The sequence below is a fragment of the Mixophyes fleayi genome, chromosome 4 (genome assembly GCF_038048845.1).
Source record: "Mixophyes fleayi isolate aMixFle1 chromosome 4, aMixFle1.hap1, whole genome shotgun sequence".
In the NCBI taxonomy this organism is placed as follows: Eukaryota; Metazoa; Chordata; class Amphibia; order Anura; family Limnodynastidae; genus Mixophyes; species Mixophyes fleayi.
The window spans coordinates 254,707,355-254,722,960 of record NC_134405.1 but is presented as its reverse complement, the minus strand read 5'-3'; the positions used below and the strand labels follow the sequence as shown (position 1 = coordinate 254,722,960).

At 38.1% G+C, this 15,606-nt stretch overlaps 1 protein-coding gene across 2 annotated transcripts in view; it reads right to left on the bottom strand.

Annotated features, from left to right (window-relative positions):
- The window catches only part of DPYSL3 (dihydropyrimidinase like 3), a 164,692-nt gene that overhangs the window by 22,739 nt on the left and 126,347 nt on the right, over positions 1-15,606 (bottom strand). For both annotated transcript variants that reach the window (XM_075209652.1, XM_075209653.1), the window contains exons 2-6: positions 8,278-8,366; positions 5,971-6,155; positions 5,326-5,490; positions 3,014-3,075; positions 2,637-2,717 (exon numbers count right to left, since the gene is read on the bottom strand). In XM_075209652.1, the coding sequence (XP_075065753.1) occupies positions 2,637-2,717; positions 3,014-3,075; positions 5,326-5,490; positions 5,971-6,155; positions 8,278-8,366 (582 nt within the window). The remainder of the gene's footprint in view (positions 1-2,636; positions 2,718-3,013; positions 3,076-5,325; positions 5,491-5,970; positions 6,156-8,277; positions 8,367-15,606) is intronic.

The following is a 15,606-nucleotide window of genomic DNA, read 5'->3' as shown; positions in this document are numbered from 1 at the left end:
ATTATAAATCTTTGGCTTCCACCCAGGTTGGCTCTGTCATGATCATAAGCTAGTAATTTACTCAAATGTACCCCAAATGCCTGACGTGTGTGGTCCACAAGGAGCAAGCTTAACACCCTTGGGAGTATAAAATGTATGACACTGATGTGCACTCCTAGCTGGTTTGTCTGAGTGAGCTGAATGTTGATATTGATGCAGGGTTGTCTACAACAACTTAAACAGTAAATGTAATCTTCAGAAACATACTCTAGTTTGCAATAATGTGTGAATACTTGAGATTTTTGAAAAATATTAAAGAAAACACCTCTTACTACATAGCTAGGAAAAAAGTGGGTGCCTTTGACTGGGCTCTGTTGTTTGCACTATATTTATGCCCAGTGGTCAAAGTTGAAGTTTAGAAGTGGCAGTATGAAACGGGAATGTAAGTGAATGAAATGTGCTAGTTTTACAATGAAGGCAGTAGGAGAATTTGTGTTATACCACCATATATACCCCCCACTTCCACCACTGTATATGCCCCAACAATTCAGTAATGGCCACATTTGTCTGCTACGGAAGTGTCCTGAACACTGAATATCAACAGTCTTCTGCATGAGAAGTGGACTATTACTGGAGGGGACCATTTTGGAAGTGTGTTATATTTATTGCATGCTCATTATCATACCTCCCAAAACTGAGACATTGAGAATCAGGACACAATAAGCCTTGCCTCCAATTTACCCTTAAACCTGCCCAGTCCGTACCCCCTACAACACCAACTTTTACGTTAAAGTCTACCCATTTCTGCAGAAGACCACACCGCTTTTGAGGTCCGCAATTTGGGACTGTCCTGCCAAAATCTCGAAAGTTGGGAAGTATACGTTCTTTTCCAAACCATGACAAAATTGCACAAAAAAAAAAAAAAAAAATATCTGTGCACAGTAGCACGGAAAAGAACTAGTGACACGTATACCGTTCCCCTCTTACTGTGTGCAAATATTCATGTTTTATGTACTGTCTCTATTATATATTGCTAAAAATTAGTGCTGTGAATACTTTAAAAATATCAAAATTTGGCTTTCAAATGGGAGTTCATTTTTCTTAATTTGATTACAAAAAAACAAACAAAAACTATATAATAAAACATATAACCTGATGTACCTTGAAATATCTTATATATAATGTCCAAATAAATATAATATAAAGCTGCAATGCAGGTATACAGAAATTAAAATATGCAGTTAGCTCTTTATACAATACACAACAGATTCTTCACAACAATGAATTCTGCTTAACTGTACTTTTGATTCTATTCACTGCTTTGTGAATATACCCTGTAGAGCACAGAGCACCACCTATATAAAAAAAATGGTACTGCACTCTAAGGAGCCTGCAGACAAAACTATTTCTGTTTTTGCAATAAAATTTGGATTAAGTACTTCTAATAACAATTTTAACTTTGTCCAAACGCAGTAAAAAAAAAAGTTCTATTTTCTTATTTTTCATTTTTTAGGTATAATTTTCTCTGACAGTCTTAGTTTAAGGCACTGCTTCTAATCTTTGTAGAAAATGTTTAGTCCCTTCTCTAGGGAGCTGCATGTTTTTAGCTCACTGACTTCATCTTCTTCATTTTGCATTCCTGACCTCTCACTAACATTTTGTATCAATTAAAAAGGGATGAATGAGAGCCAACAACTGAGTTCAGAGGTTTGGAAAGGATTCTGGTTACGTTTCCATTGACATTGCGGCAACTCAGCCAAAACTCACTCCTTTCATCAGTACAATCTCTTGTTATGAAAGAGTTTGAGAGCAAGAACTCTCGAAATTCAAATGGTCAGAGCTGGTCTCCCAATATACACCAAGGTCATGGAAACTTCCTGAATACAAGTTTTATCAATGCAGAAGAGAGTCCAAAAATAAATACATCAAATAACAAATAATTCATTTTACTTATGCAAACAGATGGATCTACAAAAAAAGTCCAAAGAGCTGAATGGATATTTTGCATTAATCACCAGGATTGTCAGAAAATATGGAGAAATGGTCCACAGAGCCTGGACCTGATGGGTTTCTAGCAAGTAATGTAATGGTGCTTGTTAAAATGTGTTATTCACTTTATGACAACCCCTTCTTATACAATACAACCCCATATATACAGCAAAAAGTGGGAACCCCTATGAGAACTCCCATTATTTGTATTAAAGAGCCAAGTTGCGAGAATTGTTCGCTTTTACTGCAGGGAGAACAGGCCCTGCCGAAAGCCTCCATATTGCTTCCACAGCCCTGCAGAGAGCTGGCTTTCCAATTCAGGTAATGGAGGTTCCCTAAAGTGAATAACCTCTTTAAAATCATAGGGGGAGATTCATTTGTCGGCAATTAGTAGGAATCTCTGCTCATTTTTCCTTGCACCGAATGATGAGCGGAGATTCCAGCCATAACAACGGCGCAAGGCATCTCAGTAGCCGTTCCGCAGACACCTCGTGCTGATTTGAATCTTCCCCATATAGTAAGAGCTAAGAATTCAAAGATATTTACAGCAATCTCAGTCATCATTTCGCATGAAAATAAAAAGGTTTTCTACAGCCCCCTGGACAGTGGCCCCATACTGAAATGTAAAGATATTTTCCAAAAGACCAGATATCTTCTATTGGTCTTACCTGGGCAATGATGTCTCCATTCTCGGCATGAACCTGTGCAATAGCCCCCAGCCCTCCCAGGAAAGTGAATATCTCATAGAGCTGAAATATATACAATAAGGGACAACATTAGGATGTCAGCCTTGAAAACATATCCATGTTCATTACAAATTGCTAAATTTTGGCAGCTATATGACAGCTGTGACACTGAGGTATGAATAAATGATATTTAACAGAAGCAACACAGGTCTTTTATTATTGGTTAAAAACTTGTAAACACATTGTAATTCACCAGATCATTGCCTTGCTTCCAACAGACATAGGCTGAAGTAGAAAAAAAAAAAGCTAATTTCATCTGGATTTCTGCCCAGAAAGGAAGGAAATATAATATCATTTACCTCAGTGTTGGACATCTGATACAAATCTTTGTAGGCCATGTAGACCATGAAAGAGTTAACACCTGGGAAGTAAAGAAGAAAAATGGAAATTCAGTGACAGATTTTCCTCTCTTATAAGACAGGGACATGCGATAATTATGACACTCCTGTGGAATGAGAGGAGTTGGCTGGAGAAGCTAAACATGTGAGGAAAGGCCTTGTTTGGCATCACTAGCAGGCATTATTTCCAGAGAAACAGTGCTAAAGAAACACAGCTAAGGTAGGAGATATATCCCAGATTTAATGTTCCGGCAGTATGACATTAATAAATAAACCCAAAGTGAAATGTCCTCTTTAAAAGTGTGCTTAAAATAACACGTTTATGACAGAACATATAAGTCATTTTCACCTCCTTAGCTACGAGAATGATATGCTTGGAAACGGGAAGCCTGGGCACCGTGACAAGGAAAAAACACAGGTTCATTCACTCACTGCAGACTGGTACTGCAAGGGAGACATTTAACCTATTATTATAGGGTTGGCCCACGCTGTCTGTAGCATGAGAACTGAGCAGAAGTGTCAAACTATCTAAGTGGTGCAATGTCTAGACCTCTAATCCTGAACAAATAATCCCAGAAAAGTGACTGGAACTGGAAGTGACTTGGTACATATACAGCAAAGATACCTGCATTCGGCAAACCATATTTAATACTTAACAAAAAATAAAAAAATCACTTCACAGAAGTTACTTCTTGGTGAAAAAAAAAACCCAAACTTCAATATGAATGACAGCGGTTGCTGCTAAGCAAAATATTTAATTAAATTAAAAAAGTTTGATGTTGACACTGGCATCTATAACACTTTCCTAATTAAGCCATATATGTTTCTACAGCTTTATCTGCATACAGGCAGTTATAACTTACATTATATTATCCATTTTCTGTGAAAATCATTATACCCCTGAGAATATATTTCAAACCATGCCCTACAACAGGGGTGGCCAATCCGCGGCTCTTTGCCCTGGCCGGCTGGGTGATTCTCTGTGGCTGTTGGCACCCGGAGCACTGCTGACAGCCACAGAGAATCACCCAGCCGGCCAGGAGCCTCAGCACATCTGACAGCAGCTGGCATCATGTGACCTCCTCTGCATAACGCAGTGAGGTCACATTATCACTGCTATCCAATCAGGGAAGGAGGAGTAGAGTGTGTAGTCTACTCTCCCTGCTTCCTTTGCGCAGGCGTCTGTGTGACAGGTTAGTAAGGGGCATGTAAGATGTGGCTGATGGCATTTGGGGATATCTGTTGGAACGTGGGGAGGTTAGATTGGCCTGTATGGGGCATGTGGGGAGGTTCTATTGGCCCGTATGGGGGAAGTGAGGACATGTATGGGGAATGTGGGTAGATCTCATGGCATATGGAGAGGCTGATATGTGTGTAAGAGGGGCACATGGTGAGGTCTGGTGGGAATGTGAAGAGGTTTTAAAGGGGCAATGCCAGGATCCCCCAACTGTATAATCTGGAACCTAATCCTAACCCTAACCCTAACCCTTAGGTTATACAGGCGGCGGGTCCTGGCATTGCCCCCTTTTAAGTAACGAGAATCCCACTGACGGCATTTTATCCAGTCGCAATTTATAGCAGGTGTGTCGGACATGTTGTGTGTGTCCTTATAGTAAGTCTGTATTTCCTCCATGTCTGGCTTATAGTAATAAGCATTTTTTGCTGCTATACCTAGTGTTCAAATCATCTTCGAAATAATGACTACCACTGGTATACACATGTTTATACTGTGTATATGTATATGCACACATATATAAAAGGTAAAGTTGGCCCTTTGCCGTAACTATGGATATTCTTTGGCTCTTAGGGTCCGACTGGTTGGCCACCCCTGTTCTACACCAATGTGCTCTAACAATAATGAAACAGTCTGTCTGTAGATGGACTTCTGTGTCAGTACAGGCCTGTGTCATAATCTGAACTCCTGTGGATAAAGCATTAATAAAAATTCCCCTATGCAGATGGTATATCCAGAAGTCAGTGGCTCAGAGTGGCTTCTTAGCACACCTAATAAATTAAAAATTATAGTTATCAATAACTATTTACATACTATTTAAATAAATTAGCAACTAGCCAATGTTGGTTTTCTCTTGCAAATAAAAAATAATTGGAAACCTGGAAAACTAAAACATTGAGGACATTTATATTTTTACAAACAAAGACTGCCATCTTCCATTAATCTGTATTAAAATGATACCTTTGAATTAGATGCTTATTACAGAAAAAAAAAAGTAACGGTTCATTCTGCAACATGCACCATAAGTATAATGTAGCACCTTTTTGCTTGATGAGAGATTCAATCTCCTGTCTCACGCTATCATTCCAGTGAGTGATGTCCACATGCAGAGCGTAGTCACAGCATGTCTTCCCATCCGCCCACTCTCTCCACTTTTCATAGGCTTCAATCAAGCTGGATCCTGGTTCTGGGATCACATGGTCAACTAGGCAATAAATAGGAGCACGTCAGTTTGTCAGTGGCTGCTACATGTTGTTTGCAACAAACATATTTAATACCAGCTGAGATCCTGTATACAGTGTTATCTGGCATACTGAACACAGTCTCAATGAATAGAGCAGGCTTCCCAGGATGGTTCCAGAGTTGCTCCTTACAATTTCAGAATTATTATTCCTAAAACTTCAGACTCCTGGGGGTAAATGTATTAAAGTACAAAATTGCAATTTAAAACGTCAATGTCTTTAAAGGCAAAACTTGCTCTAAAAGCCATCGTCGGTTTAAATTTTTCCTGCAAAGTCGCAGAATATCAGTGACTTTGCAGTTAACTATTTCACTCTAATACATTAATATTGCAGCATACAGAACCAATGTAACATTTTTGTGATACTCTAACTTTTATCTTAACCTACAATCTCACTGTAAAGACCCAGAAAGAGATTATTTCCACCCAGACAAATATGCTCACGTATCATGGTGGTTCCCCCTGCAAGGGCAGCTTTACTCCCTTGGAAAAAGTCATCCACTGTTGTCATCCCTCTGTATGGCATCTGTAAGTGGGTGTGTACATCAATGCCTCCAGGAATCACCATCTTCCCATTAGCTTCAATGGTTTTTACTCCACCAGGTACAATTAGGTTGTCTCCAATCTGCCTACAATGCAGATAGTTACAAGTGTGTTAGTAGAGCTGAACAGAACAGTTAAACATGGAATTACATACTCCCAATTGGCTGAGAATGCAACCTATTAATTCACTAGGAATCAGGGATATCATGGAGAAAAGAGACACTTCCACTTCACGCCTCAAACATTGGTGTTCTCGTTACTACCTAGTGAATTGGTGGATTGAACATTGATTGGTTCAGACCACAATACGGTTGCCTTCAGTGTTTTTAAACATTTAGAATATTAGACACCAACAAGCTGTCTAATGACTACATAAAAGAGTCAACAGTCAATACACACTAGGTTAATTTCTACAATAAAAGGTTCTCCGTCATTTCACAACATATTAGCGAATGATTCTGATGAAATGAAAAAAGTGTGTAGTGCTGTAATCACCCAAATCAACTCAGGTGCACAAGATAACAGTCCTGTATTCTTCTGTAATAATCATTCATCACAAAGACATATCTTATGTTTAATTTAACAGCACATGGACAGGAATAGTATAGAAAGATGAATTCAAAAGACTCCACAATGAAATGCATTCACGGCAGAACTTGGTGCGAAATTTTAAGTTCATCTTTATATGCTGCTCCTGTTTGTATGCTGTGAAATCTGAATAGCATTTGAGTTAAGCTTCATATTTCTATACGTCTGGAATGTGGTTTTAATAGTGTTTTTGTACAGTAAAAAGAAGAAGTTTTACACCATGAAAGTGTCCCATCTGTATTTAGTTTTATTAATTCTGATACCTAACCATTCTGATTTTGAATCCTGGCGTTTGTAATGGAGACACTTGTAAAATGACACGTGTTGTCCTATAGTTGCTGACTTTATACCATGCCCCTGCTACCTAGGAGCTGCACAGGTTAGCTCAGTGAAGTCAAGGGTGGGGCCAAGACTTAATGGTTTGATTTGCATATCAAAACCCAGCCCACTTCAGCACAATGATGCAAACTCATTTTGGACAGCCCACTGCTTCTCTTCCTGGCTTGGTTTTAGGAAGAGTTACTGATGTGCTCCAGTAACGACAACATATACACCAGTAGTGTGACACAAACTTTCCAAGGTGACATCACCGTCTTATTCTGAAAAACCATGAATGTCAAACTGGGCTTGTGATCCCACATTTGTGAGTTCACACCCTGCCAAAAACACCAATTTGGGGAAAAATGCTATTGGACATACCAACACCCCACCTTAAACCTGTCACAACTTTGCATGACGTTGTCATTTCATGGCAAGGTCACACTTAATATCCCCTAGGAACGTGACAGCCCAGCAACAGTAGCACAAGTGGTATTTTAAAAGTGTGGCTATAAATAATAAATCTCAAAGTATTTCTTCCGGGTAAAATAAATAAATAAGCAGCAAATCTATCATATTACTCAAGGCTGCCAAGAGGCCAGGACCTGTAGATGGGATTAGGAACACTTATGTAATCTAAAAACTACTGTCAATTTTAAATACATGTAAATAATTTATTTGCCTGTGTAATTCAGCTGCATGGGTTTTAAACTAGAAAACTGATGAAATCTGAAATATGTTTCAGAGACCAATACGATCTAATCCATCAGAGCCCCTGGGATTCCTCTGCAGCTCCAGCGTTGGAGAGCGAGGGGATGTGCGGATATACAGCTGTCCTTGGCTGTCACAGCCTTGTGATCCTATCACATCCTACAGGTCCCTTTACAAATGCAGGTTTATGGAACAAAGGAATTTGTTAGACGCATTACCTAAGTATTGTCAGCTAAGATTAGCAGATTCTCGGAAACAGATATTAAACCAGAGAAATGGAAGTGTTATTACATACATCATCAATGGACACCAATGGGTAAATGAATTATTGGTTCCTCCTATCTTCTACTGCCTAACACTATGCTGTATATGCGTGTGGCATCATGCAATGTAGACCTGTGCTTCAACACTTATGGGCCTGGCACACAAACAGTTATCAGGATCATTGAATTTGATCAGTTCTAGAAGAAAAATCTGTCTCAACAACCACATTTGGGCTAATTTCATCTAACCGAATAACTAAAATGCTGTATATAATGGAAAGTCGAGAAAAGAAAAATGCATGCAAACCAGATGGTTAGTAACACTTACTTGATGAGCCCATCTTCCATATAAATGTCAGCATAGAAGGACTGGTCATCATTTACTATCCGACCCCCTTTGATCAAGAGACGATCACTCTGAATTAAAAGATAAAAAAGATACATTTATGGTTGTGTTCTAAATTATAGATGTTCAAACTTTGCAAGATAGAAGCCAGTAACAGCCTTAAATAGTACAAGGTAATAAATAAATAAATATGGCATGTTGTGTTTGTTGAATCAGTGGCCACCTTGGGATGTAGTAAGCAGGTGTTTCTACATTTTTGTAATAATAGATTACAGTCGGATATTTCAAACCAGTACAAAAAGTACAACAATGTTCATTGTCATCGAACCTGTTCAAAATTTTCTAGCATCTTCTTGTTACTAACACAGCACTATTACCCCCAGGCAACCTGATGCCGAGAACAATATCAAATCATATTCGTGAGCTTCAAATGATGGCTCTACTTATATTATTTGTTGTTTGACCATTTACAAGTATGTTCATTTTGAGGATATATGTACATTTTTTTTATATCATTATATGTCAATGTTTTTCCCAGTAAAAAACAAATATAGCTTTTCTAACTTACTTGCATTCATATTAAATAAAAGTAGTTTATATATGCTAACCCAAACATAACCTCATACATATAAAATTTAGAAAGGTCTCTTAATAGGTTTATATATACAGCTACACTCTGGTCTGACATTTTCAGCCTAAACAGTGCACAACATCAAACTGGCCGCGATAGACTTGTAAACCTCAAGACTAAGCTAAGAGACAGTAACCACACAAAGCACACTACAATTCTTGTTTTATATGGCCCATTAATAGGCTGAAGAGCCCAATGCCCACATCCAATCTGTATCCACAGACGTTTCTAAGATGTATGTAACATCTCCAGAATATGCACATATCTTACAGAAGACATTGCAAAAATGACTAATTCATGAACATATAATCTCCAGCATGAACTATTGCTCTTAAAAGTCTTCCACTAACCAGACTTCCACCGTTACAATCTAGAAGGCAGCATCTAGACCAATTTTCCTCCCAAAATGTTCTACTACCGCTATTAAGCTCTGTCAGTCCCTACATTGGTTGCATGTATTTTACCCAATCAAATATAAAATGTATAAAGGCATTAATAAAACTACATCTCTTTTGTCTCAAAATAATTTCCCAACTTGATTTCTCTACTTGGCCCAAGATCTGTACCTCTCATTCGCACTCATTACTTGCTCTCATTCCTGGTTACACAACTTTTTTCAGCCAGACACACTCTGCGAAAATCCCTCCCTCACACAAGATTTTCCGCTAACCTCCAAACTTTCAAGAGATTCCTGAAAAACTCACTGCTTCAGGCAAGCCAATAAAATTCCCAAACCAAGTTCTTAACTTCCCTAGGCTACTCTACCCGGTTACCTCCACTCTACACAGTTCACACAAACTTACATTTATTCTCCATCTATACGCAACCATCCCTCTAACCCTCCACCCAATACTGCTGTGTGATTCGTTCAAGTAGCCCCATAAGGCACATTTCCCCATTGCAATCTAGCTGGACCAATATGCGCTATTTGGCACTTACCCTCACTTATCAAACTACTATTTTCCCTATAGATTATAAACTTGGGAACAAGGTTCTCTTGTGTCTTTATTAATACCCAGTCTTGTTTTATATGGTCCTAATTGTAAATCTCTGCAGAGAATCTTGGTGCTATATAAATAATTATTATTAATATGGTAGTTATGTCAAAGCATATGTAAGTGTAAATACACATCTGCTTTATTTCTGTATATCTCAACAGGGAGCTATGAACACTGTCCTTTTAATGTTGCACAAAAACAACGTAATATAATTGGTACTGGTTCAATGCATAGTTTTTAGAATATTGTTCTGATTACTAATATATTATACTTCCTTAAGAGCAGAATAATACATGCTGCATTTCAGGAGCACTCTTTCAGCAAGCATGGCGGCTGTGCTTACCATAGAGATCAATGATGTCTAAAATGATGTGTTCTAGTTGTAGGTTAAGAAGGAATATTCAGGAATATCATTAGAAAAGGTGACAGCAGCAGTTTGTAAAAATGACCAGCCAACATTGCCGAATAAAGCATCATAAAATGACATATTTTAGAAATCAATATAGGAAAAGCAGGACTTAAATATAACATTATCTAAATATTGTTTCCCTATTTTTATGTCCAAGCTTACCAAGAGCTTTATTGCTGCCTTCGGGCACAATTAGGCAGCTTTACAACTCGGAGGAAAGGAAGCAATAAAACGTGATTAGAAGCAGATTATATATTTTTAAGACATTTTCGGAGCTAGTATGAAGAACTGCTAAACCAAAGCTTGATTTTCTTTGGGTTTCCCTGGTGTGCAATGTCACCATATGTCGGGCTCCGTCCCTCTTTCCCTGTTTTAATGCTTATTAGAGTCTACTAACCTTTATGTTATCGAACTGGGTATACTAATGTAAAGCAAAACAATGCTTTTGTTGTACCCGATTCATTACAGTGTAATCCAAAGACCTTTCAGAGCCCAGACGTAGGACTTCTCTAAAGCCACAGGTGCCTACACCACATTCCCAAGGCTTGGGGAGTTTAGTTCAGTAGTTTGGTCAGTTTTTGTCATATCATCATCATTTATATAGCCCCACTGATTCCGCAGCGCTGTACAGAGAACTCATTCACATCTGTCCCTGCCCCATTGGAGCTTACAGTCTAAATTCCCTAATATAGACACACACTCACACACAAAGAGAGAGAGACTAGGGTCAATTTTGATAGCAGCAAATTAACCTACCAGTATGTTTTTGGAGTGTGGGAGGAAACCGGAGCACCCGGAGGAAACCCACGCAAACACGGGGAGAACATACAAACTCCACACAGGCCATGGTCGGGAATTGAACTCATGACCCCAGTGCTGTGAGGCAGAAATGCTAACCACTTAGCCACCGTGCGGCCCCAACCTTATAATAATGTTGAAAGGACACCTTAAACGACTCTGAAGATAACAAGGCGTCAATAGCAGAGGTCACCAACACTCCGATCATTGTGTAAAACAATGCCGAACAGCTATGAAATACTGAACCTCCATAAATGTAAGATATATCCTGTCGCCTTGCTGTACTATAATCTGAGGCCTTCATGATCCCCTGTTATTTCATTCTTGAAAGCAACGGAGAACATGAACCTGGGGACAATGTGGATGATTAATTAGGTGTAGACCTGAATATCATGCATGGTATTTTATATCTCCTGGGAATCTCGCTCCAAGCCAGTATCATGTCTCCAATCCGGATAGGTGTACCTTGCAATGTAGAATACCCGTTCTTTGAAAGATCAAAACAGATGTATCAACATACATTGAGAACACACACTCCTCCTCTCTGTAGCTTACACAGAGCTGGGGAGCCGTTTTCTAGGACACACATATTTCCTCCAATTAAGTATAATCAGGAAACATGGGTGACACAAATCTGCCCAATCAAAATCAGACTGGGTTTGACCACGCAAAACTATCTGACAGCATCAGGATGATGTGATCATGTGCATACCAGATTCCATGTGGACCCTTACGAACCTGGCATTTGGGGCCCATCTAATGACCAACATCTGGTCAATATAATCTTGCAAATGACTAGTTTTAGAAAACTACAATGCAAGACCGCAACACCTCATGTTTCATGCTTGTTTATTGTTTGCAATTTACCCGTATTCAAAATTCCCATACTGTACAGTATATGCCTTATAAATACTAAACAATAATCATAGCAATATGTTTAAATGATTCCAGATGCCATTTCATATTGGATCACCTTGTACTTTAGGTTTCATGCGGCTTTAAAAGGGAAGCACAAGCATTATTTTGTTGGCTGCACTCTTAGATGTAGCTCAGTGGACAATGAACGTTTGTTTGTTTTTTTATCCAACTTTTATACACATGCATGTAACTGTAGATAGGGCATAGGCATTCCTGGCCTGACTTTCAAATTAGTATAAATAAGCTTCCTTTGTAGAAAGAAGAGACACACCACACAATTCCAAATAGATGATCTTAAGCAATGGAAATCTTTATTTATCCCTGGATAATTGAAGCCAATGTTTTGCAGATTGCTAGGGTTTTAGTTATTAAATACTCTGCAAGTTATTAGCTAAAAAATAAAAGGTAATACACTAGAAAACTGGACATTATGAAGCTTTCGAAAGTAATAGTTTAGAGCACATTCAAAAAAACTCATATTATATTGGATCTCTGTGCTTAAAATTGGGGGAAAAAAATGACATATTGTAGATAGAAGTTGTTCACTGCACACTGACACATTTTTCTGTAAAGATCGCAGGACAGGTTTTGAGAAAGGGAGCATTTGAAATGTAAAAATATAGAAGAATGGGAGATATCACAGCAACAAAAGTGATTTTCATTTGCCTCATTCCACCCTTCATTATACCTTAGCAAAGTACACACAAGTATGATATACATAAACCCTGCCCCAGTATGGTCTCCAAGTACATCATACAGTACCTCTACAATTTAAATTAAAGTGGTTCACATGCCACCTCATGGACACTGCAGCTTTGTTTGTAAACTTTTCTAGCATATTTCTGGGGTTTTTGGCACGTGATATACCCCCACTAAACATGCCAGTGAAATATATTACATTGAAAAACAGCACTTTAGACTCCTTTACTCATTTTCAGATTTTGTTGTTTATGAAAAAAAAACATCATTCAGAAAGTGTTTCGGCTAGAAGAGTGTTTTGTTCTTGGTAAACATAGTGCTGTATTTCCCACTATGAGAGAGTCATCATGGTAGCCTGCAACCAGCAAAATCAGTATATCTATACAGCCTTTTCTAATATATTTATTAATAACTCATCTCACATTATGCAAAAGAGTGGGAACTTTCACACATTCATATTATATGTGTAAGTATAACACATGCACTTTAATTTTGAATCACTAATTAAAACGTTGTAAGACATCACCATTTGGGATATATAAAGCACATCTGGTACAAATTGTGCATATTTTAGTCTGTTTCTGAATTAGTTTTTTGTTCCCTGAACAAATCAGAAATTGTGGATAGGACAGAAGGAGGACTTCTACTCATCTGCGTTATGACTCAGAGCTTAGGGAAAAATAGCTCCTATGCTGCCAGAGGATCACATCATACTCTAAGCAAAAAGAGTTCTGCGTGATTAACAAGTTATCCTATTGAATTCCAGTTCTGTCTCCAGCAGCGATAGCCAGATTATTGTAATTTATAAAGTGTTATACAGAACCCCAACAATTACTTTGAATATATCAAGCAGAACCGCGTTGGAAATGACACGTTATTTAAATAACAATTGGATATAACTGCAGAAGCTCAATTGTAATTTAATTTCTATTTCAACATTAACGTGGAAAAGGATTCTGAAAATACTTCAGGTATAGGGAGCACTGATCCCATCAGGATTCGGGTCCTATAGTATTTTCATTGTCGTTTTTAACATCCTGTTCCAACTGGAAAGTGAGAACAGGCTCCCAAAACTCCTCTGTGCGAGCCTTTCATTTTTAATTCAATTCACATGGAATTGTAATTGTTAAGAGGAAATGCCTGCCAGTAGGGTCACTAGATCAACTATTTAACTCTGGACAAGCTGCATGTCTGCATTGCACTTAGATCACGTGTGCAGTATGCATGTGAATGAGATGTAGTATAATAATGCAGCATGTGTGACTGAAATGTGACTGTATTACATGGCTGATCTGGTGAACCTACCCACAAGCATGTACTTAAGATTTCTCTTACATCTCGCTGGACAGGAATGGAACATAAGATGCTAAATAAATGTAGCTCATCGAGAGTTAATTGCCAAGGCACACAACTAGAAAAATGTAAGTTACAAGGTAGTGCCATCTACTCCACCTATAAACTGGAGTGGGCACAGTAACCTAGACCGACACCCATTTAACTGCATTCCTTTCCTTTGCAGATCCCGCCCAAAAAGCCATTCTGTAGACATGCAGACTCTTTGATCCCTTCATATCTTTCCTCCTACACCCACATCATGGCATGAAAATGTCTAGTTCAGTACATGTGTGCCTTGACATCCATCCGTGGGCACAGAGGCGAGAGATCGTTCTCCGATAGGTCTGGAAAGAACACTGCAAGCCGCTTCCTTTATACCTATAAACAAATCCTTCTTTGATTCTTCCAACATGTACTATTTGCAGAACAAACCATGCTACACAAGACTAGGATAATGTAGTTAATTACCTTCCATCCCTGCAAGACATGAATTCTGTGTTCTTTTAAAGTTAAGTTCTTATTTTCAGTTGGAAGACAGAAGTTGATTGATTAGAGGAGATTTGAGTCAACAATATATTTGACTTTAAAAAGATCAACATTATAAAAAGTACCCAAAGTTTTGTATTCATAATGTATTTTGCATGCTGCGATTAGCAAATTCCTTCAATCACAGTGAAACACGTCAGGTGTTTAATTCCCCATATACCCCTTGATACACCTACAATGTGTGAAACTAGACCGATCACCAGTAATGCAAGGGGTAATTCTTTAATTATTTATTTATAGTATTCAACTGTACAAGACATACACCACACACAATAAATGGATTAAAATAAAATAACACAGAACCAAAGGATCCGATGCGCTAAATATTTTAGCTCAGTCATAGATATAAAGAATTGTTCAGCTAAATTATATAGCATACGGATGCAGTGTAACACCAATGATGTTTATACCAATTGCTGCGACTCCTTTTTCACAGCAAAACAATGTCTTAGGGGTATATTTACTAAACGGCGGGTTTGAAAAAGTGGAGATGTTTCCTATAACGACCATTCAGATTCTAAAGTAACATAGTAACATAGTTGATGAGGTTGAAAAAAGACACCAGTCCATCAAGTTCAATTCTAGTTTTCATTTATTTAGTGCATTCTACAAAATGATAACTAGAATCTGACCGGTTGCTATAGGCAACATCTCCACTTTTTCAAACCCGCAGTTTAATAAATATACACCTAAAAGTTATTATTATTGTTATTATTGCCATTATTATGACAATTCCTTGAAGCATTGTAACATTTTTCATAAAAATCAATGATGGCTGAAAGTGTTAGCATTGTAAAATGTAATTAAAACAATAAATAAAACTGTGCAAGATGTATAACAATTTGAATTTTTATAATTTAAAGTCTAGTTTTAACAATATTTTTAAAAAGTAACCTCCTATTCCCCGGTAAACTGCTGGGGTGGCCCCTCTGGGATCCCCTGTGATAAATGAGCTTCATATTTGGGAGTAAGGCTGC